This window comes from Salmo salar, chromosome ssa13 (genome assembly GCF_905237065.1).
Source record: "Salmo salar chromosome ssa13, Ssal_v3.1, whole genome shotgun sequence".
In the NCBI taxonomy this organism is placed as follows: Eukaryota; Metazoa; Chordata; class Actinopteri; order Salmoniformes; family Salmonidae; genus Salmo; species Salmo salar.
In genome coordinates, this window is record NC_059454.1 from 82508003 (window position 1) to 82529588 (window position 21586).

General features: G+C 41.9%; 1 protein-coding gene across 3 annotated transcripts; it reads right to left on the reverse strand.

Annotated features, from left to right (window-relative positions):
* Nucleotides 1-1127: 1127 nt before the first annotated feature.
* LOC106567881 (solute carrier family 12 member 9) lies at nt 1128-20798 on the reverse strand. 3 transcript variants are annotated; one of them, XM_014137734.2, is made up of 15 exons: nt 20422-20798; nt 19636-19895; nt 19276-19410; nt 10639-10776; nt 10305-10444; nt 10145-10223; nt 9882-9989; nt 7569-7680; nt 7274-7431; nt 7080-7162; nt 6854-6978; nt 6454-6646; nt 5997-6171; nt 3551-3697; nt 1128-3343 (listed from the first exon to the last, which is right to left on the reverse strand). In XM_014137734.2, exons 2-15 carry the CDS (start codon nt 19835-19837, stop codon nt 2487-2489), a joined length of 2652 nt encoding a protein of 883 aa, XP_013993209.2. In that variant the 5' UTR covers nt 19838-19895; nt 20422-20798; the 3' UTR covers nt 1128-2486. The 3 variants fall into 3 exon arrangements, with proteins under 3 accessions (XP_013993209.2, XP_013993205.2, XP_013993208.2); XM_014137730.2 differs by having other exon boundaries at nt 10145-10444; XM_014137733.2 differs by lacking the exon at nt 20422-20798 and having other exon boundaries at nt 10145-10444; nt 19636-20415.
* Nucleotides 20799-21586: the final 788 nt, after the last annotated feature.

Here is a 21586-nt window from a genome sequence, read left to right on the forward strand (position 1 = left end):
ACTGTAACGTAACAAAATTTAGAAAAAGTCAAGGGGTCTGAATACTTTCTGATTGCACTGTATGCAATTCAGTAGCAACCTCCTTTGCACTCATTAGTCCGCTTTTCTGGCAGAAGCGTCTCTCTGCTTCACACAGTAGGAAGATAGGCACAGCCAATCAGGGAAGAATATGGACAGAACAATGTGCTGTGGGATGGCAAAGATATTTACAATCTCACAAAATAGTATAAAAGTATATACTGTATATTCTGCTGGCTCCATTTTGGCTTAGGTAACAAACAGTATACAGCAGTTTGATTGGACTATATGAGTTGATAAGAGTTCCTACCTGAAGAGTGCAAGTGAGACAGCCGCTGGTGTTTCTGGAGTGACCCACTGTGTCTTTCCATATCATGTCCAATCAATTGACTTTACCACAGGTGTAAAAACATCCCAAGGATGATCAATGGAAACAGGATGCACCTGAGCTGAATTTCGAGTCTCATAGCAAAGCGTCTGAATACTTATGTAAATAAGGTATTTGTTTTATTTTTATAAATTAACACATCTGTTTTCGCTTTTATGGGGTATTGTGTGTAGGTTGAGGCACTTTCTTTATCCATTTTAGAATAAGGCTTTAAAGTAACAAAATGTGGAAAAAGGGGTCTAACTACTCTCCGAATGCACTGTATGTGGTGCTATAGGTCACATTGGAAATTGAGATGAGATATGTTTTACTTCATGTTCTGTATTTGCATTATTGACTGCCATTGAAATATATTGGTAATAGGAAGACTGTAAAGTTGATGATATTGTGATGTAGCCTAAACAAGCTGACCCCAAATCTATCATGTCTTGTCCTGACCTATATAGCCTGAGTGAAGCAGAGAATGATCTGTGGGTAATCACATCCAAAGCCTGTATTCTGCCTGTATACAGATGCAACTCTCAAACAGCTCAAATAAACTTCTATACTACATATTCTAGCTATATACTGGAGTAATATAGGGATATAGACTACAACATAACTGGACTGTTGAAAATGTGCATGTTCTGTGGTTGATTTGATCTTTTAATATAGTACCACTTCTGATATCAACCGTCACAAGTCATTTTTGTGATCTTGAATTTTTTTTATAAAAAAGACATTACTATTGTTTATTTTATTGCATTTTACAAACCCATTCACAAATTACTGTCATTTGTTACTGTTTCCTCTACACATATGTTACTCAGTATGTTATACGTTGTCTATTCTTATTCTTGAATAAAGTATGTCCTGCAGAACTAGCTTGTGGCCTATCTGGCACTCAATGAGAAATCCACTGACGCTGGAGAACAGTCTGTGTCACACAACGAGAGAACAGTACATGGATTCTGAGCAGTCAGAAACATATAGTAACTTCAGTTCTCTTTATAGTCCTATTTCTGCTTAAAGCACAAAAGTCCCACAAGTCGTGTTAAATGTAGAAGCTTTCACACAGCGCCTAATACATGCTTCAATTAGTATTTAAAAATAGCTTCCATGAATACAAAACTCCTTGCAGTAACTCCGTAACATTCTGTTTCCTACGTCTGTACATAAGAAAAGCACAGCAGAAGCATTCAAATACTTTTCCCAAGTAATACATTCATGGGATGCACCTTAGCATTTGGCATAAAGTTGATACATAAAAAATTTGACAAAATAAATTACCAATTGATATTTAATCTGCCTGTTAGTGCCTTTGTGATTGTGTAACATTACATAATATTGTCAAGCATTAGGGGGTCAGGAACTTTGAATTCATGTTCCATCGTGGACCAGATAATAGTCCGGAAAAGCAGCATTTCAAGCATGACCGATTGGTGAATGACCTAAAATCCTAAGAGATCATGTGGTCCAGACAGTCGTGAGCTCTCCCAAACTGGGTCACAATCTGAAGAGGAATATGCTGGGAAAAGGGGTCAATAGAAAGAGAATGTGTTCAACATCAAATAAAAGAACACAAAATACTGGTTTCCATAGCTAGTAAACATATGCAGCCTTTTCTCCATTTCAGAATCCAGAGTTGGAACTCAACTCTTCTTCTACTCCATTAAATTACAGTATGAACAAATAAATATACACAGTGTACAAACCATGACAGACTGACAAGGTGAATCCAGGTAAAAGCTATGATCCCTTATTGAGGTCACTTGTTAAATCCATTTAATCAGTATAGATGAAAGGGAGGAGACAGCTTAAAGAAGGATTTTTTTACTGTGACTGACTAGGTGCCAAATGTGTTCATTTCTGAAATTAGTAGTTGTGCAAATGAGTTACATTACAAGATGTGAAACTATGTGCCTACAGAACAGAGCTATACTAATAGGTCCTGTTGTGTAGCGTGCCTGTGTGTTTATTGTCTAACTAACACATACATCATGTACCTCATATTTTAAGCATTCAACAGACTGCCCTTTCTATTATGCTCAGGATTAATTTAGCTACATGACATATTGATCCCATAAACACAGTGACACACTCAAAGCTCAGTGCACGTGACTGGGGTGAGACCATGAATCAAGAGGGTTGGGCCTAAACCGTGAGTCACAGCTTCCAACTGACTAAGGTATTGTTGTGATTGGCTAGAGTGAGTAGGGGGGCGTGGTAAATACAGGAAGCGGACAGCAGCCTGAGCACTGTGCTCCATCAGCAGGCAGTTGACTGCAGACAAGAAGTCCTCTGAGAGGGCTGGGGCCGGCCTCATCAGGCCCAGCTCCCCCAGCTCTGCGTCCTGTGTCTGTTTCTGTCCGTACAGCTGCACCACAGAGTCCCAAGGCACTATTTTGATGGAGGCCCTGATCCTCAGCTTCCTCAACAGCTCCCGGAAGGTCTCCTCTTTAACCACCCAGCCCTGGTCGCTTGACTCTGCCTCCACACACAGAAATATTCTCATTCTGGCATGGCGCCATCTGCTGGCCATGTTGAGGACACACGCCATCTGCAGCAGGAAAAGGCTGCACACGTCGACAGAGGCTGCTGAGGTGCTGCCCGGACGCAGCAGGTTGAGGGGCCACACGTCGATGATCCTCTCAGCCCCGTCCATCTTGGTCCCCATGCTCTCTCCCTGCAGCTGGAAGAAGTAGCGGCCCAGACACACGTTCTTACTCATCTTGATGGCATCCGAGATGATTCCCACATACTCCTCTGGCGTGAGCCAGCGTGGGCTCTCCACATGGCGGACTGGAGGGAAGTGGGCTTGCAGAGAGGGCAGATCTACCCCAAAATCATCCCCTCCGGCCTCTTCTGACTCATAGAAGGCAGGGTCTTGGAGGAAGTAGTCCTCAGGGGTGCAACTGTCGTAGAACCCCAAGACCAGAGTGTTGGGCTTCATGCCGCCTTGAAGAGGTAAAGAGTGGAGGAGGATAATCAAATGGATTAAAGAGTACATTGCTTGACGGGTTAAACAGTTTTATGTTCCATTTTCCAAAGTAGTACTATTATTAATACAGTATGTCAATGCTCTTTACGACACAGTTGTGTGTGAATAGGAGGAAAACAACAAACAATGATCCAGAATGGTAAATAGGAGGTTGAGTGACTCACCCAGGCCGGTGATACGCAGCAGATGCTGTGTGCCCTGCCTCACAGAGGGGGACAGAGTCAGGTCCACAAAGGCCTTCACCCCCAGCTTATCCACCAGACTCAGCCAGAAGTTATACTGCTGCTGGACAGGGTCTGAGGGCAGGGTGTCTGAAACAGAAGAGAGGCTGGATTGCCTGGATTCCCAAACAAGAGCAGAGCCAAACTAGTTTCCCTTAAATGTTCTATGGGGTCTGAAATGATTGACACACCTGATAAAGATGAGCAAAAATGACTGAATAAAACAAATAATTAATATTCCTACACTGAGTATACAAAACATTAAGAACACCTCTTTCCATGATATAGACTGACCAGGTAAATCCATGATCCCTTATTGATGTCACTATTGGAGACAGATTTTAAGATATTACAAGGGTCTTTTATACAGCTGAAACTTGTTTTAAACGCAAACAAAACACATTTTATGATTTTTAATAGGTTAAAAAAGTTGGTTGAAAATACACTTGCACTTACGAGCTTAGATGGTTTTCGAATTAATCAGGTCTCTGCATATAAATACTTAGGGATATGGTTGGATGATAAACTGTCTTTTAAAATGCATGTTGACGAACTGTAAACGGCTAAAAATCAAGCTAGGCTTCCTCTATAGAAACAGGACATGTTTGTCCTCTACAAATAGAAGACAAATTGTGCAAGCTACTTTTATGTCTGCTATAGATTATGGGGATATTATCTACATGCATGCTACGGCATCGACACTTAAATCGCTGGATGCTACTTATCATTGCGCACTTAGGTTTATTACGGGTGCTAGCTACAGAACTCACCACTGTGTTCTATATAAAAATGTGGGTTGGACTTCGCTGTCCATGAGATGAGAACAACATGCTCTCGTGTTTTTCTATAAAGCACTTCTGAATAAACTACCTTCTTATTTTTCATCACTCATCAATATTAGAATATAATTCCTAAAACCAGGTCTCAAGCATGGATTACACTTGAGGCCCATGCGATTTCCACAGAGTTGGGTATGGCTGCCTTTTCCTGTTACGCTCCTTGCCTATGGAATAGCCTGCAGACTAAACTTAAACTTGAGACTCTTGTCCCTCTTGCCCATTTTAGATATTTATTGGAGGATTTTTATTTTTGTATTGCTTGTAACTGTTTCAGGTAATACAAGTTCTTGTGCTGTTAGGGGAATAACCTATGTGTAAATGTAATAATCTGTTTGTCTTGTTTAGTTTCTTAATCATTGTACCTAAACTGTATGTGTAAACATGTATACACATGGCCCAGCTGTAAAAGAGACCTTGGTCTCAGTCAGTGTTCCTTGTTGAAATAAATGTATAATAACCTGTTAAATTCCCTTCAAATAATTGTAGATGAAGGGGAGATAGGTTAAATAAGGATTTTTAAACCTCAAGACAATTGAGACATGGATTGTGTATGTGTGCCATTCAGAGGGTGATTGGGCACGATAAAATATTTAAGTGCCTTTGAACGGGATATGATAGTAGGTGCCAGGCGCACCGGTTTGTGTCAAGAACTGAAATGCTGCTGGATTTTTCACGCTCAACAGTTTCCTGTGTGTATGAAGAATGGTCCACCACCCAAAGGACATCCAGCCAATTTGACACAACTGTGGGAAGCATTGGAGTAAACACGGGGGAGCATCCCTGTGGAACATTTTGACACCTTGTAGAGTCCAAGCCCTAACGAATTGAGGCCGTTCTGAGGGCAAAAGGAGTTCCTAATATTTGGTACACTCAGCTTACATTTTATGCTCCCTAAAAAATTGGGAAATTCTATTATTTTAAACTAATGCAATTGCTCAGATGGTAGGGGTCAATATGATTGACACCACTTTTGTCAAGGTTCAGCCTCTGGCCTGATACTGGGTAAAGTTGATGATGCCATTGACCTTAACAAGGGCCCCAGGACCAGAGAAAGTAAATAGCCCCACATCAAAGAACCACAACCACATTTTAAAGTAGATATGGGGTTATTTTCTGCTTATGCATTCTTATTACGAAGCCAAACCCACCACTAGTGTGCATGGCCTAAAAGCTTGTTTATGTCATCTGACTGTTTCCAATCCAAGTGCCAATGTCATTTAGCAAACTCCAGGTGTTTACATTTGTTGGATAACATAAAAATAGAGCAGCTCTTAGCATTAGTATAAAATATTTTCCAAATTTTTGGAGCATACAATATAGCTCAGTATTTGAACTATTTATTTTATACAGTATGTTTTGCACATCTTTTAGCAAGGGTGTCAATCATTTTGGACCCCAGAAATATCACACTCAGATTACTCCTTTTGTAATCAAATAGTGGAAGCTTTAGGTTTCATGCAGTCATAAAAATTACAAGCATTTATTATAAGAATCATAATCATATGATACCACTGGCACCAGAACCCCAGTCACCGTCCCTATAATGTTACCCAGATCTCCCAGCTTCACGTGTCCCAGCACAAACAGGCCGCCCTTCTTCAGCTGATTGACAAAGTTGATGAGCTGGCAGGAGGAGCGAGGGTTGGCCACCATTAACAACACCTGGGGCCTCCAGAACTTCACATGGTCCTTCCTCACATCCAGCATCAGCAGATACTTACGCACCTACAGGAGAGGGGGAATGGGGGAAAGTAGACTCAAAGCACCAAGAATGACAGCAGTTACACACCCCAGGGTCCTGTTTAGTGGGGAACACCGTAGCAAAATATTTTGCATCAGAAAACCTAAATCTGTTTTCCAAACTGAACACCTTCAGATAGTTCTTCACCGTTTCAAAATGTTTCCTCCCTGCTGAACATGACCCAGGAACTGGCCCATGAGCGCATGTTTGCTTTGGTACAAGTATATGCGTGTGATGTGTGTGCGTGCGTCTCCATGTGTGGGTACCTGATGGAAGATGAGAGCCTGGCTGATGTATCCCCAGCTGCTGGTGGGTGATCTGTAGTGCAGGAAGAGCAACAGCAGCAAGAGGAGGATGATGCTGGCTGAAGAGTAGACAGGATTAATGACAAACATCATCACCAGACAGCTCAGAATGCCCAGCAGACATGTGTGCCAGGAGAACACCTGGAAGGTGGGCCTGGGGAGATAGAATGGTAAGGGAAACCGGGGAAAGGTGAAAGACAGGTAAAAACTAGACTGGACAATGATGGTCAAAAGTATTCCAGATAAACGCTACTTCACTAAGGACAACGACGTCGAAACACAAAAAGAGGAGCATCAGCGCAAGGTCATTGTCTTCTTTTTTTTTATCGGATTGTACAGCATGATATTAGGATCTGATTACCTGAAGTTGGGGGCCGATGCCCATTCCAGAGCCAGACAGGCCAAGTCGACAGCAGCATAGGCCAGCAGGTAGAACACTGTCACAAGGCCAGCTATGGCATTAAGTTGGCCTGCAAACACCACACACTGCAACACAGTCACACCAAAGACACTGTCTCAGAGCCTGTTTAAAATGCCAAAAGTAGCACTGCACAGCTCAATATGATACACCCATGTCCTCTCATCACCTGTGCCAACCCCCAGGTGTACAGCACTGCCACCCATGGGTTACCAGAGCTGGAAGTGATAGCAGCAGGAGCCAATGGAAAACCTATGGGTAACATCAACATTACATCAACATTATGCTCCTTATTCTGTGTTAGCCCAAAACATGTCCTTTACTCTGTTACTCTTTGCGAAACTTGTTCAACAACATCCTTACCAAACAGCTGGTCCAGTGCAAGGGCATGGAGGATCCGGGACGCCCCAATCAGAGAGCACATGGCTGCTGATAGGGCGGAACAGTAGATCCCAATGGATACAAATGGCGGCCAGATGTTTATACGCTGGAAGAACCCGTAATCCTGAACCAACAGGGTCCTAAACAAAATACATTAATTCGTTGACTGTTTTAAAGTATATAGTTGCTACAGTATGATGAATATTCGGGCAGTTAATTATGAGCAAATTAGAAAGATGACAGAGTTTCCACCACTCCCAGCCTCATCCATTCAGACCTTTCACATGTGGAGCTGGCCAGGATGAAGAGCAGGACATAGACTATGCAGGTGTAGAGGACTGCAGTAATGGTGCCTTTGGGAATGGCAGCACTGGGGTTCTTCAGCTCTCCTACAGAGAACAGATTAAGGGAAAGATAGTTGAACATGTCAAGTTTGAGTCTGTATGTCAAGCTTAATAAGATGTTAACTAATGGAACTAAAATATTCCATTACCTTTAGTCAGAATACATATGGCACAGGTAAAGTAACAGCTACACTGAGTATACACAACTTTAAGAACTGCTCTTTCCATGACAGACTGACCAGGTGAAAGCTATGATCCATTATTGAGGTCACTTGTTAAATCCACTTAAAATCAGTGTACAGTCGTGGCCAAAAGTTTTGAGAATGACACAAATATTAATTTTCACAAAGTTTGCTGCTTCAGTGTCTTTAGATATTTTTGTCAGATGTTACTATGGAATACTGAAGTATAATTACAAGCATTTCATAAGTGTCAAAGGCTTTTATTGATAATTACATGAAGTTGATGCAAAGAGTCGATATTTGCAGTGTTGACCCTTCTTTTTCAAGACCTCTGCAATCTGCCCTGGCATGCTGTCAATTAACTTCTGGGCCACATACTGACTGATGGCAGCCCATTCTTGCATAATCAATGCTTGGGGTTCGTCAGAATTTGTGGGTTTTTGTTTGTCCATCCACCTCTTGAGGATTGACCACAAGTTCTCAATGGGATTAAGGTCTGGGGAGTTTCCTGGCCATGGACCCAAAATATCGATGTTTTGTTCCCCGAGCCACTTAGTTATCACTTTTGCCTTATGGCAAGGTGCTCCATCATGCTGGAAAAGGCATTGTTCATCACCAAACTGTTCCTGGATGGTTGGGAGAAGTTGCCCTCGGAGGATATGTTGGTACCATTCTTTATTCATGGCTGTGTTCTTAGGCAAAATTGTGAGTGAGCCCACTCCCTTGGCTGAGAAGCAACCCCACACATGAATGGTCTCAGGATGCTTTACTGTTGGCATGACACAGGACTGATGGTAGCACTCCCCTTGTCTTCTCGGGACAAGCTTTTCTCCGGATGCCCCAAACAATCGGAAAGGGTATTCATCAGAGAAAATGACTTTATCCCAGTCCTCAGCAGTCCAATCCCTGTACCTTTTGCAGAATATCAGTCTGTCCCTGATGTTTTTCCTGGAGAGAAGTGGCTTCTTTGTTGCCCTTATTGACACCAGGCCATCCTCCAAAAGTCTTTGCCTCACTGTGCGTGCAGTCACACCTGCCTGCTGCCATTCCTGAGCAAACTCTGTACTGGTGGTGCCCCGATCCCGCAGCTGAATCAACTAAAGGAGACGGTCCTGGCGCTTGCTGGACTTTCTTGGGTGCCCTGAAGCCATCTTCACAACAATTGAACCGCTCTCCTTGAAGTTCTTGATGATCTGATAAATGGTTGATTTAGATGCAATCTTACTGGCAGCAAAATCCTTGCATGTGAAGCCCTTTTTGTGCAAAGCAATGATGACGGCACGTGTTTCCTTGCAGGTAACCATGGCTGACAGAGGAAGAACAATGATTCCAATCACCACCCTCCTTTTGAAGCTTCCAGTCTGTTATTCGAACTCAATCAGCATGACAGAGTGATCTCTAGCCTTGTCCTCGTCAACACTCACACCTGTGTTAACGAGAGAATCACTGACATGATGTCAGCTGGTCCTTTTGTGGCAGGGCTGAAATGCAGTGGAAATGTTTTTGGGGGATTCAGTTCATTTGCATGGCAAAGAGGGACTTTGCAATTAATTGCTATTCATCTGATCACTCTTCATAACATTCTGGAGTATATGCAAATTGCCATCATACAAACTGAAGCAGCAGACTTTGTGAAAATTAATATTTGTGTCATTCTCAAAACATTTGGCCATGACTGTAGATGAAGGGAAGGGGACAGCTTAAAGATTGACTTTCAAGGTTGTGTATGTGTGCCATTCAGAGGGTGAATGGGAAAGACAAAAGATGTAAGCGCCTTTGAACAGGGTATGGTAGTAGGTGCCAAGCACACCCGTTTGTGTCAAGAACTGCAACACTGCTGGGTTTCACCCTCAACAGTTTCCCGTCTATATCAAGAATGGTCCACCACCCAAAGGACATTAGCCAACTTGACACAACTGTGGGAAGCATTGGAGTCAACATAGGCCAGCATCCCTGTGGAAAGCTTTCAACACCTTGTAGAGTCTATGCCCTGAAGAATTGAGGCTGTTCTGAGGGCAAAAGGGGGGGGGGGGGTTTACTCAGTATGATGCATGTGGAGAATACCTGACATGTTGGCTCCGGCCATGATTCCGGTACAGCTGGTGAACATGACAGCGAACACGGAGGCGAATGACATTACTTTACCGGTGCTATAGTCCACAGTGTAGCTCGCTGAAGAGGAAAAAGAAGAAGAACACTGTTGCTATAACGGCTCTCTTTCAAACCATAAAACGAACAACTCTATACATGTACAGTTTCACCTCCCCATCAAGGCTTACGATACCTATAATGCATCTGAAATATGACCCCAGCCAGACAGTACTCACAGCCCAGGTTGTCCCTCAGTGTTGTGCCGTTGAAGCCTGTGTAGCTGGCGTTGTAGGTGAGGGTCTGGTTGCCAGGGCCCTGGTGGGAGATGAGGAAGTTTAGGGGCGTGGTCAGCGCCATGGGGCTAATGTAGATGGACAGCAAGGAGATGGTCACCACCAGCAGGATGAGAAAGGAGGTGCGGGCGAAGATGTGGGCGCCCACTAGGCACACCAACAGAACCAGCAGGAGAACTATGGAAGAGTACAGAACTGTGTACCAGTAGCCCTGGGGAAGCACCCGCAATGCAGAGGAGGACACTAGAGTGAGAGGTGGACAAAGAGGACAAGATAAAACACTGGGTGGAATGACTCATTTGAATGCATGTGGCACCAACATTCTAAGAAATATTATATAGAATTTGTTTTCAGCAGAAGTACAAAAACATGGCATGCATGCTTGGAATTTTAAGTATTAGGCCTTAAACTAGTAATTATAGAATGTCAAGACTTACCTGGATCCTGACCAAATATGTCAAGTATGGCCTCAACCAGACCAAGCACATACACTCCACACGCGCACACCTTGGCAAGGAAGAACATGAGGCCAATGCTTCCTCCAAACTCTGGGCCCAACGATCGACTGATCATGACTGGCAGACATTAGGTCAAGGGGTTAAATATTACTGATCTGGTGTGCTTCATTAATAAAGGTTAGCAAAGTCACTCTGCTCAGCCGGTTAAATCACATGATGCACACCAGATGTTGTCATCCGTGTATTCAGATGATGTAATCCAAAACACTTATCTTCTATCTTTTTGACTACAAAACATAAAAACCCGCTGGCACTATGATGATGTTAGGGTGGTTCTGGACATGATGAATATGAGGTTGAAAATTTCCCGTAAGGGATATAAGGGCTAGAATTGTCTATAAAATAATGTGGCATCAAGTTTGACTAGTAAGAACTTTTAAACTGCACTCATACTTCAGACCAATACACATTTGCAAATAACAATACCTTCAGAAAGTATTCACACCCCTTGACTTTTTCGACATTGTTGTGTTACAGCCTGAATTTAAAATGTATTAAATTGATATTTTTTTGTCACTGGCTACACACAATACCCCATAATGTCAAAGTGAAATTCTGTTTTTAGAAATGTTTACAAATTAATAAAATCTGAAAAGCTGAAATGTCTTGAGTCAATAAGAAGTATTCAACCCCTTTGTTATAGCAGTTCAGGAGTAAAAATTAGCTTAACAAAATAAGTTCCATGGACTGTGTGCAATAAGTGTTTAACATCATTTTTTTAGGACTGCCTCATCTCTGTACCCCACACATACAGATAATTGTAAGGTCCCTCAGTCGAGTAGTGAATTCCAAACACAGATTCAACCACAAAGACCAGGGAGGCTTTACAAGGCCTTGCAAAGAAGGGCACCTATTGGTAGATGATTTTTTTTTTTAAAGCAGACATTGAATATCCCTTTGAGAATGGTGAAGTTATAAATTACACTTTGGATGGTGAATCAATACACCTAGTTACTACATAGATAAGGTCCCTACAAAGGTACACAAATTGCACCGACAGAGGGCTGCCGTGCTTCTAGCTCTTAGAAAACTTTGCAGTATTTTGATTTTTATGTCTTATTTCTTACATTATTAACTCAGAAATATTTTGGTGTTATTACATACAGCCGGGAAGAACTATTGGATATCAGAGCGGCGGTAACTCACCAGCACTACCAGAATTACGAACAGGAATACGACATTCCCGAATCTGATACTCTGTCCGTAGCCCCCAGGGCAATTGAACTGATTCCAGAGGCCGATCCAAAACACAGCTGGAGGAGGATAGGTACTCGGAGTAGTCTTCTAGTCCGACTTAGGAGGCGCGCACACCACCCACCACTTCCGAGTATATTACTCGCTAATGTTCAGTCTCTGGATAATAAAGTTTACGAGCTCAGGGAGAGGATTTCTTTCCAGAGAGACATAAGGGATTGTAACATACTCTTTTTCACGAAAACATGACTCTCTCGGGATATACTGTCTGAGTCCGTTCAGCCAGTTGGGTTCTCAGTTCATCGCGCGGACAGGAATAAATATCTCTCCAGGAAGAAGAAGGGCGGGGGTATATGTTTCAAGATTAACTACTTATGGTGTGATTATGATAACATACAGAAACTCAAGTCCTTTTGTTTCCCGACCTAGAATACTTCACAATCAAATGCCGACAGCATTATCGCCCAAGAGAATTCTCTTCAGTTATAGTCATAGCCGTGTATAACCCCCTCAAGCCGATATCACAAAGGCCCTCAAAGAACTTCACTGTACTTTATGCAAACTGGAGACCATATCCTGAGCCCGCGTTTATTGTAGCTGGGGATTTTAACAAAGCAAATTTGAGAAAAAGCCTGCCGAAGTTCTATCAACACATTGACTGTAGTACTTGCACTGCTCAAACACTCGACCACTGCTACTCCAACTTCCGGGATTCCTACAAGGCCCTCCTTTCAGCAAATCTGATCACAACTCCATTTTGCTCCTCACTTACTATAGGCAGAAACTCAAAACAGGAAGTACCCATGCTAAGGACTATTCAACGCTGGTCTGACCAATCGGAATCCATGCTTCAAGATTGTTTTGATCACGCAGACTGGTATATGTTCCAGGTAGCCTCCGAGAACAATATTGACGAATACACTGACGGTGAATGAGTTTATTAGGAAGTGTATAGGAGATGTTGTACCCACTGTAACTAATAAAACTGAAAGCGCGAACCATCACATTTAACCATGGCAAGGTGACTGGGAATATGGCCGAATACAAACAGTGTAGTTATTCCCTCTGTAAGGCAATCAAACAGGCAAAACGTCAGTATAGAGACAAAGTCGAGTCGCAATTCAATGGCTCAAACCTGAAACGTATGTGGCAGGGTCTACAGAAATTCACGGACTACAAAGGAACACCCGAAGTCTTGCTTCCGGACAAGTTAACACCGTCGCCCACTTTGAGGATAACAGTGCCACTGACGAGGCCCACTAACAAGGACTGTGGGCTCTCCTTCTCCGTGGCCGACGTGAGTAAGACATTTAAGCGTGGCAACCCTCGCAAGGCTGCCGGCCCAGATGGCATCCCTAGCCGCGTCCTCAGAGCATGCGCAGACCAACTGGCTGGAGTGTTTTCAAACATATTCAATCTCTCCCTATCCCAGTCTGCTGTCCCCACATGCTTCAAGATGTCCACCATTGTTCCTGTACCCAAGAAAGCAAAGGTAACTGAACTAAATGACTATCGCCGCATAGTACTCACTTCTGCCATCATGAAGTGATTTGAGAGACTAGTCAAGGATCATATCACCTTACCTGCTACCCTAGACCCATTTGAATTTGCTTACCGCCCCAATAGAACCACAGACGATGCAATCGCCATCGCACTGCACACTGCCCTGTCCCATCTGGACAAGAGGAATACCTATGGAAGAATGCAGTTCATTGACTATAGCTCAGCATTCAACACCATAGTACCCTCCAAGCTCATCATTAAGCTTGAGGCCATGGGTCTGAACCCCGCCTGTGCAACTAGGTCCGGGACATCCTGACAGGCCGCCCCCAGGTGGTGAAGGTAGGAAAAAACAAGGATGCGTGCTCAGCCCCCTCCTGTACTCCCTGTTCACCCATGACTGCGTGGCCACGCATGCCTCCAACTCAATCAAGTTTGCAGACGACAACAGTAGTAGGCTTGATTACCAACAATGACGAGACAGCCTACAGGGAGGAGGTGAGGGCCCTGGAAGTGTGGTGCCAGGAAAATAACCTATCACCCAATGTCAACAAAACAAATGATAAATCCAAAATAACCTCCCCCCCCCAATCTACATTGACGGGACAGCAGTGGAGAAGGTGGAAAGATTCCTTGGCGTACACATCACTGACAAACTGAAATGGTCCACCCACACAGACAGTGTGGTGAAAAAGGCGCAACAGCTTCAAATCAAATCAAATTTTATTTGTCACATACACATGGTTAGCAGATGTTAATGCGAGTGTAGCGAAATACTTGTGCTTCTAGTTCCGACAATGCAGTAATATCCAACGAGTAATCTAACCTAACAATTTCACAACAATTACCTTATACACACAAGTGTAAAGGAATGAATAAGAATATGTGCATAAAAAGATATATGAATGAGTGATGGTATAGAACGGCATTTGCAAGATGCAGTGGATGGTATAGAGTACAGTATATACATATGAGATGAGTAATGTTTGATATGTAAACATATAAAAGTGGCATTGTTTAAAGTGGCTAGTGATACATTACATCAAGATGGCAAGATACAGTAGATGGTATAGAGTACAGTATATACATATGAGATGAGTAACGTATGGTATGTAAACATTATATGAAGTGGCATTGTTTAAAGTGGCTAGTGATACATTTATTACATCAATTTTTCCATTATTAAAAGTGGCTGGAGTTGAGTCAGTATGTTGGCAGCAGCCACTCAATGTTAGTGATGACTGTTTAACAGTCTGATGGCCTTGAGATAGCTTGGCACCTAAAACCCTCACAAACTTTTACAGGTGCACAATTGAGAGCATCCTGTCGGGCTGTATCACAGCCTGGTATGGCAACTGCACCGCCCACAACCTCAAGGCTCTCCAGAGGGTGGTGCGGTCTGCACAACGCATCACCGGGGGCAAACTACCCACCCTCCAGGACCCCTACAACACCCGATGTCACAGGAAGGCAAAAAGATCATCAAGGACAATAACCACCCGAGCCACTGCCTGTTCACCCCGCTTCCATCCAGAAGGCGAGGTCAGTACAGGTGCATCAAAGCTGAAAAACAGCTTCTATCGCAAGGCCATCAGATTGTTAAACAGCCATCACTAGCACAGAGAGGCGGCTGCCTACCTACAGACTTGATATCATTGGCCACTTTAATAAATGGAATACTAGTCACTTTAATAATGCCACGTTAAGAATGTTTACATATCTAACATTACTCTTCTCATATGTATATAATGTACTGTATTCTTCACTATTTATTGCATCTTAGCCGCTCTGTCACTGCTCATCCATATATTTTATACTTATATATTCTTATCCCATTCCTTTACCAGATTGTGTGTATTAGGTTTTGTTAGATATTACCTGTTAGATACTGCTGCATTGTCAGATGTAGAAGCATAAGCATTTTGCTACACTTGCAATAACATCTGCTAACCATGTGCATGTGACCAATAACATTTTATTTTATTTGATACACCTGGCTATGAGCGGAGCCTTGTCTGGCAGCGAAACAGTTCATTCAGCCTCATTTACTGCCTTTAAATAAAAACATAGCTAATATAGCTGACTTGCTTACTAAACAAATGTGGTTTCTACTGACAATTGAGATGTACAAACTATGTCAGAAGGGGACAACAAGCGGATAAGAGGCAATCCGTAATTTCGATTAAGACAATGAGCAAGCTAGGACGGACGAAGTCAATATAACTATATGTTCAGCACTTTTGAAATGTACAGCGACAGAATTCAGAACATGGACTGTTCTTACAGTGTTCTCCCTGTACACCAAGTCAGAACCATAGGATAAATAAAGGGGCCATATAAGCAGACAATGAAAGCTCTTACAATATTCGATGATGAGAAGAAAAGTTGAACCATGATGACGTCAGGTCGTAGCTCTAGAAAGAGGCCCGAGTTCCGATTTACATTTCCGAGTTGGATGAAAGATCAAAACATATTTTCCCAGTCGTAGCTCGTTTTTCCCGAGTTCCCAGTTGTCTTGAACTCACTAAAGTCAAACTTTGCAATTCCAAGTTAACAGTTGTTTTGAGAGCAGCACAAATCATGCTTCATTGACAGCATGGACAATGTTGAATGTTTATAATAGGAAAATATACTCTTAATCTTAGATTTGGGACCACACAGCCACTCCACTGTGAAAAGCAGGCTAATGATTGCGGCTCAACGCTCCGTATTTTCTGCTGGCTTGCCCCACCACCACAGAAAGCACTGAGCTAGGCTGAAACTCCTGCATGTTGGAGCTGCCTTACTCAGAAAACAAAAATAGACCATGTTTGTATGCAGGTTTATTAACGCAATGATATATTTGTATATATTTTTTTACATTGTTGGCAAACTGATGTGCGACACGTATTAATGCCAAAAGAACATGCAAAACAGGCAAGACCCCAAACATTTATTTTATTTTATTTATTTTTTGCTAAAAATGTGGGCCTCAAAACCCCACCTGCCCTGAATGACGGGTCGCCACTGCTCATCTCATATATATACTGTATTCTATCCAACAGTATCTTAGTCTATGCCGCTCTGACATTGCTCGCCCAAATATTTATATATTCTTAATTCCATTCCTTTACTTTAGATGTGTGTATTGTGAAATTGTTAGATATTGCGGTTAGATATTACTGCACTGTTAGAGCTAGAAACACAAGCATTTCGCTACACCCGCAATAACATCTGCTAAACACGTGTACGTGAAAAATAAAATGTTATTTTAATTTGATTTATGGGCATCCTTCCTAACTCAGTTGCCAGAAAGGAAGGAAACCGCTCACGGATTTCACCATAAGTCCAATGGTGACTAAAACAGTTAAAGAGTTGAATGGCTGTGACAGGAGAAAACTGAGGATGGATCAACAACAACAGCATTGTCGTTACGCAACAATACTAACCTACTTGACAGAGTGAAAAGAAGGAAGCCTGTACACAAAAATATTCAAAAACATACATCCTGTTTGTGTTTGCAACAAGGCACTAAAGTAATACTGCAAACAAAATGTGGCAAAGAAATTAAGTTTTTGCACTGAATACAAAGTGTTACGTTTGGGCCAAATCCAATACATTACCAAGTACCACTCTCCATATTTTCAAGCATAGTGGTGGCTGCATCATGTTTTGGGTATGCTTGTAATTGTTAAGGACTGGGGAGTTTTTCAGGATAAAAAAATGAACAGAATGGAGCTAAGCACATGCAAAATCCTAGCGGAAAACCTGATTGAGTCTGCTTTCCATCAGACAATGGGAGATGAATTCACCTTTCAGCAGGACAATAACCTAAAACACAAGGCCAAAATCTACATGGGAGTTGCTTATGAAGAAGACAGTGAATGTTCCTGAGTGACCAAGTTACAGTTTTGACTTAAATCTGCTTGAAAATCTATGGTAAGACCTGAAAATGGTTGTTTAGCAATGATGGACAATGAATTTGACAGAGCTTGAAGAATTTTGACAAGAATAAATGGGCAAATGTTACACAATCCAGAGACGTACCCAGAAAGACTCACAGCTGAAATCGCTGCTTCTACAAAGTATTAACTCAGGGGTGTGAATACTTACAGTACCAGTCAAAAGTTTGGACACACCTACTCATTCAAGGGTTTTTCTTTATTTTGACTATTTTCTACATTGTAGAATAAAAGTGAAGATATCGAAACTATGAAATAACACATATGGAATCATGTAGTAACCAAAAAGTGTTCAACAAATCAAAATATTTTAGATGTTAGATTCTTCAAAGTATCCACCCTTTGCCTTGATGACAGCTTTGCACACTCTTGGCATCCTCTCAACCAGGTTCACCTGGAATGCTTTTCCAACAGTCTTGTAGGAGGACCCACATATGCTGAGCACTTGTTGGCTGCTTTTCCTTCACTCTGCGGTCAACTCATCCTAAACCACCTCAATTGGGTTGAGGTCAGGTGATTGTGGAGGCCAGGTGATCAGATGCTGCACTCCATCTCTCTCCTTCTTGATCAAATAGCCCTTACACAGCCTGGAGGTTTGTTTGGTCATTGTCCTGTTGAAAAACAAATGATAGTCCCAATAAGACCAAACCAGATGAGATGGCGTATCGCTGCAGAATGCTGTGGTAGCCATGCTGGTTAAGTTTGCCTTAAATTGAATTGTAAATAAATCATAGACAGTGTCACCAGCAAAGCACCCCCACACCATCACACCTCCTCCTCCATGCTTCACGGTGGGAACCACACATGCGGAGATAATCCGTTCACCTACTTCGCGTCTCACAAAGACATGGCGGTTGGAACCAAAAATCTCAAATTTGGACTCATCAGACCAAATGAAAGATTTCCACCGGTCTAATGCCCTTTGCTCATGTTTCTTGGCCCAAGCAAGTCTCTTCTTTCTTAATGGTGTCCTTTAGTAGTGGTTTCTTTGCAGCAATTCGACCATGAAGGCCTGATTCACGCAGTCTCCTCTGAACAGTTGATGTTGAGATGTGTCTGTTACTTGAACTCTGAAGAATTTATTTGGGCTGCAATGTCAAAAGGCTGGTAACTCGAATGAACTCTGGGTCTTCCTTTCCTGTGGCGGTCCTCATGAGAGCCAGTTTCATCATAGCACTTGATGTTTTTTTGCGACTGCACTTGAAGAAACTTTCAAAGTTCTTGAAATTTTCCAGATTGACTGAACTCCGTCTTAAAGCAATGATGGACTGTCGTTTCTCTTTGCTTATTTGAGCTGTTCTTACCATAATATGGACTTGGTCTTTTACCAAATAGGGCTATCTTCTGTATACCCCCCTACCTTGTCCCAACACAACTGATTGGCTCAAAGACATTAAGATGGAAAGAAATTCCACAAATTAACAAGAAACACATGTTAAATGAAACACATTCAGGTTTCATTAAAATGTTTGAGAGAATACTAAGAGTGTGCAAAGCTGTCATCAATGAAGAATCTCAAATATATTTTATTTGCTTAACACTTTTTTGGTTACTACATGATTCCATGTGTTATTTCATAGTTTTGATGTCTTTACTATTATTCTACAATGTAGAAAATATTAAAAATAAAGAAAAACCCTGGAATGAGTCGGTGTGTCCAAACTTTTGACTGGTACTGTATGTAAATTAGATATTTCTGTAATTTATTTTTAATACATTTGCAAACATTTATAAAAACATGTTTTCACTTTGCCATTGCGGGGTGTTATGTGTTGATGGGTGAGAGAAACAAATCAATTGAACTTATTTTGAATTCAGGCTGTAACACAACAAAATGTGGAATAAGTCAAGGGGTATGAATACTTTCTGAGGGCACTGTATGTTTTTTTGTGGTGTGAGAAAGAACCAGTGTTAAGGATACAATAGGCCCCGCCTCCCTGCACAGCACCATTGGTGGAAATAGCACAGATGGACAAGATGGTGAGGGAGATAATGGTGTAGGCTACAAGCAGCATCACAAGACCCTGCAAGAGCCCCGCATGACCAACCACAAACCCTATGGGGAAACATCATTACACAGTATTAGTATTGTTACAGGAACACAATACAGTAGACTAATGCATTCACACAGTTACACACATACACCTTCTTAAAAAGATCTAGCATAGCTTGGAGCCAACAGCAGCTTGACCATCAACAAGCATCACTGTATGTTGCATGGTGAATAATTCCACATTCACAGCCTATATTTGTAGTTGTCTGACATCGATGCTGCACTCACCAGTTCTGAGGAAGAGGACAATGCTGAACATGGAGAGGACGGTGGGCACTATCACCCCGAAGAATGTGTTGAGTTTTCGGGGTACAGCATTAGGAGTGCTGGCCTCCCCAGTGCCCTCGGACCCCCCCATGCCACATACTGCTGTGTCTACAGACAGACCACACACCCCATGGGCGAGGAGGGGTGCGTGTTCATTAGACATGGCCTTCGGGATAAGCCTATTGTATATTTAGATGGTCTAGACGTCCTTTTTTGTAACCCTGTTAAAATGTTGACAGTCTTTGTATAAATTAGATTATAAAAACAAGTTGGTAACAAAACTGACAATTTGACAGATTTCTGAAAACACAGTATAGCTTCATATGTACGAAAAATAGTAGGTTCTGCAAACCAAAAAATAACGGAGGGGAGGGTTTTACATTGGAAAAACAACATCTTCAGACTACGATCCACCAGGAAAAAAAGTCAGGCATTCAAAATAAATAGCACACTTCAAAGATGCTCGAGTTAAAACACTTGACTACACGACACATCATGCAACATCAACATACATCATATTTCATTTGTTTCAAATTAACAAGAGTTGCGCGATAGTATCGAGTTGACGTTTCTTTCATGTATCCAAAAAGGGGAAGTGCAGCTGTGACACAGAACGGTTCTTGGTGAGGTCATTCAACAATTCAAGCCAGCAAATTCCGTACACTTGGTGTTTGACTAATGATACCATTTTGTTTACTTTGCAATCATGGCTATTGTAGCTATAGCCAGATGAAAACAGCCACTCACCTATTCTCCGTCAGTGGGAATAAGCGCGCGCACTTCCGGTTGTTAAACACTCACTGTCTGCATCTGGCTGCCTACTGTAGCCCACTGCTCCGTTATTTCAGTTTACAGCTGAATGATCTCTGCAAGTTATCACAACGTAATATAAAAGCATACACAACTGTGCTTTGTTAGTTGATCTAACTAGATTAGAAAACTACTGGCTATAGTTAGCATAGGCTACAGATAAATTCTACAATAGCTCATTAAAGGTAGAAATGATAATGCCGCAATCTGACCAGCTTTCATTAAAATCTACATGTGTATTCTCCCTATTACAATGAACATTGACCTACTTGCACACTCATCTAGTTACTTGCTATTTGTTCTGTGTTGGTCACGGGACAGTAAAAACTGTTCATGTGACTGACAAAAAGGGGTGGGTGGAAATCTGTCTGTAGCTAGGTTTCCATCCAATTGGCGACAAATTTTCATGCGAATATTCTAAACTGTGCATAAAAACAATATGCGCATTTTCCCACCAGAGATGTATTTCTACCAAATTGATAGAACATGTGCGTGATGACGTTGTGCACATACAAATACCGTTTGCTGTTAAATGCCCATGTACCGAATAAAAAATACAAGTTAAATGGGTTTCCAACTCTACTGATGGTTTTCTCACAAACGTGGGCTCTAGCTAACAGCAATTGCTGCGTTTGGCTATCTGCACACTTTTGGCTAGAGCGCATGTATAACCTACATGAGATTATTATGGCCAAAAGAGCGAGATTTTTATTTTTCTTCAACGGCAGCAAAACATCGATTATCATGTCACCAGAATAAAATCATCGCTTTCACCACCCTGTGAATGTCATCATCATTTATTTAATCTGCAGTGGTGGAAAAGGCACTCAATCTTCATACTTGATTAAAAGTAAAAAGATGCCTAAAGTAAAAGTCACCTAATAAAATACTACTTCAGTAAAAGTCTAAAAGTATTACATTTTGAACATACTTAAGTATAAAAGTGAAAGTATAAATAATTTCAAATTCATTATATTAAGCAAAACAGACAGCAACATGTTTTTTTATATTTACGGATAGTCAGGGGCACACTCCAAAATTCAGACATCATTTACAAACGAAGCATGTGTGTTTAGTGAGACCACCAGATCAATGGCAGTAG

What these genes read in the sequence shown, in the direction of transcription:
- LOC106567881 (XM_014137730.2), bottom strand. Translation starts at nt 19,837, where the DNA reads ATGTCTAATGAACACGCACCCCTCCTCGCCCATGGGGTGTGTGGTCTG. An exon ending in TGTCCTCTTCCTCAGAACTG is followed by an intron (nt 19,411 to 19,635) that starts GTGAGTGCAGCA and finishes GTTTCCCCATAG; the next exon opens with GGTTTGTGGTTGGTCATGCG. An exon ending in CATATTTGGTCAGGATCCAG is followed by an intron (nt 10,445 to 10,638) that starts GTAAGTCTTGAC and finishes CTCTCACTCTAG; the next exon opens with TGTCCTCCTCTGCATTGCGG.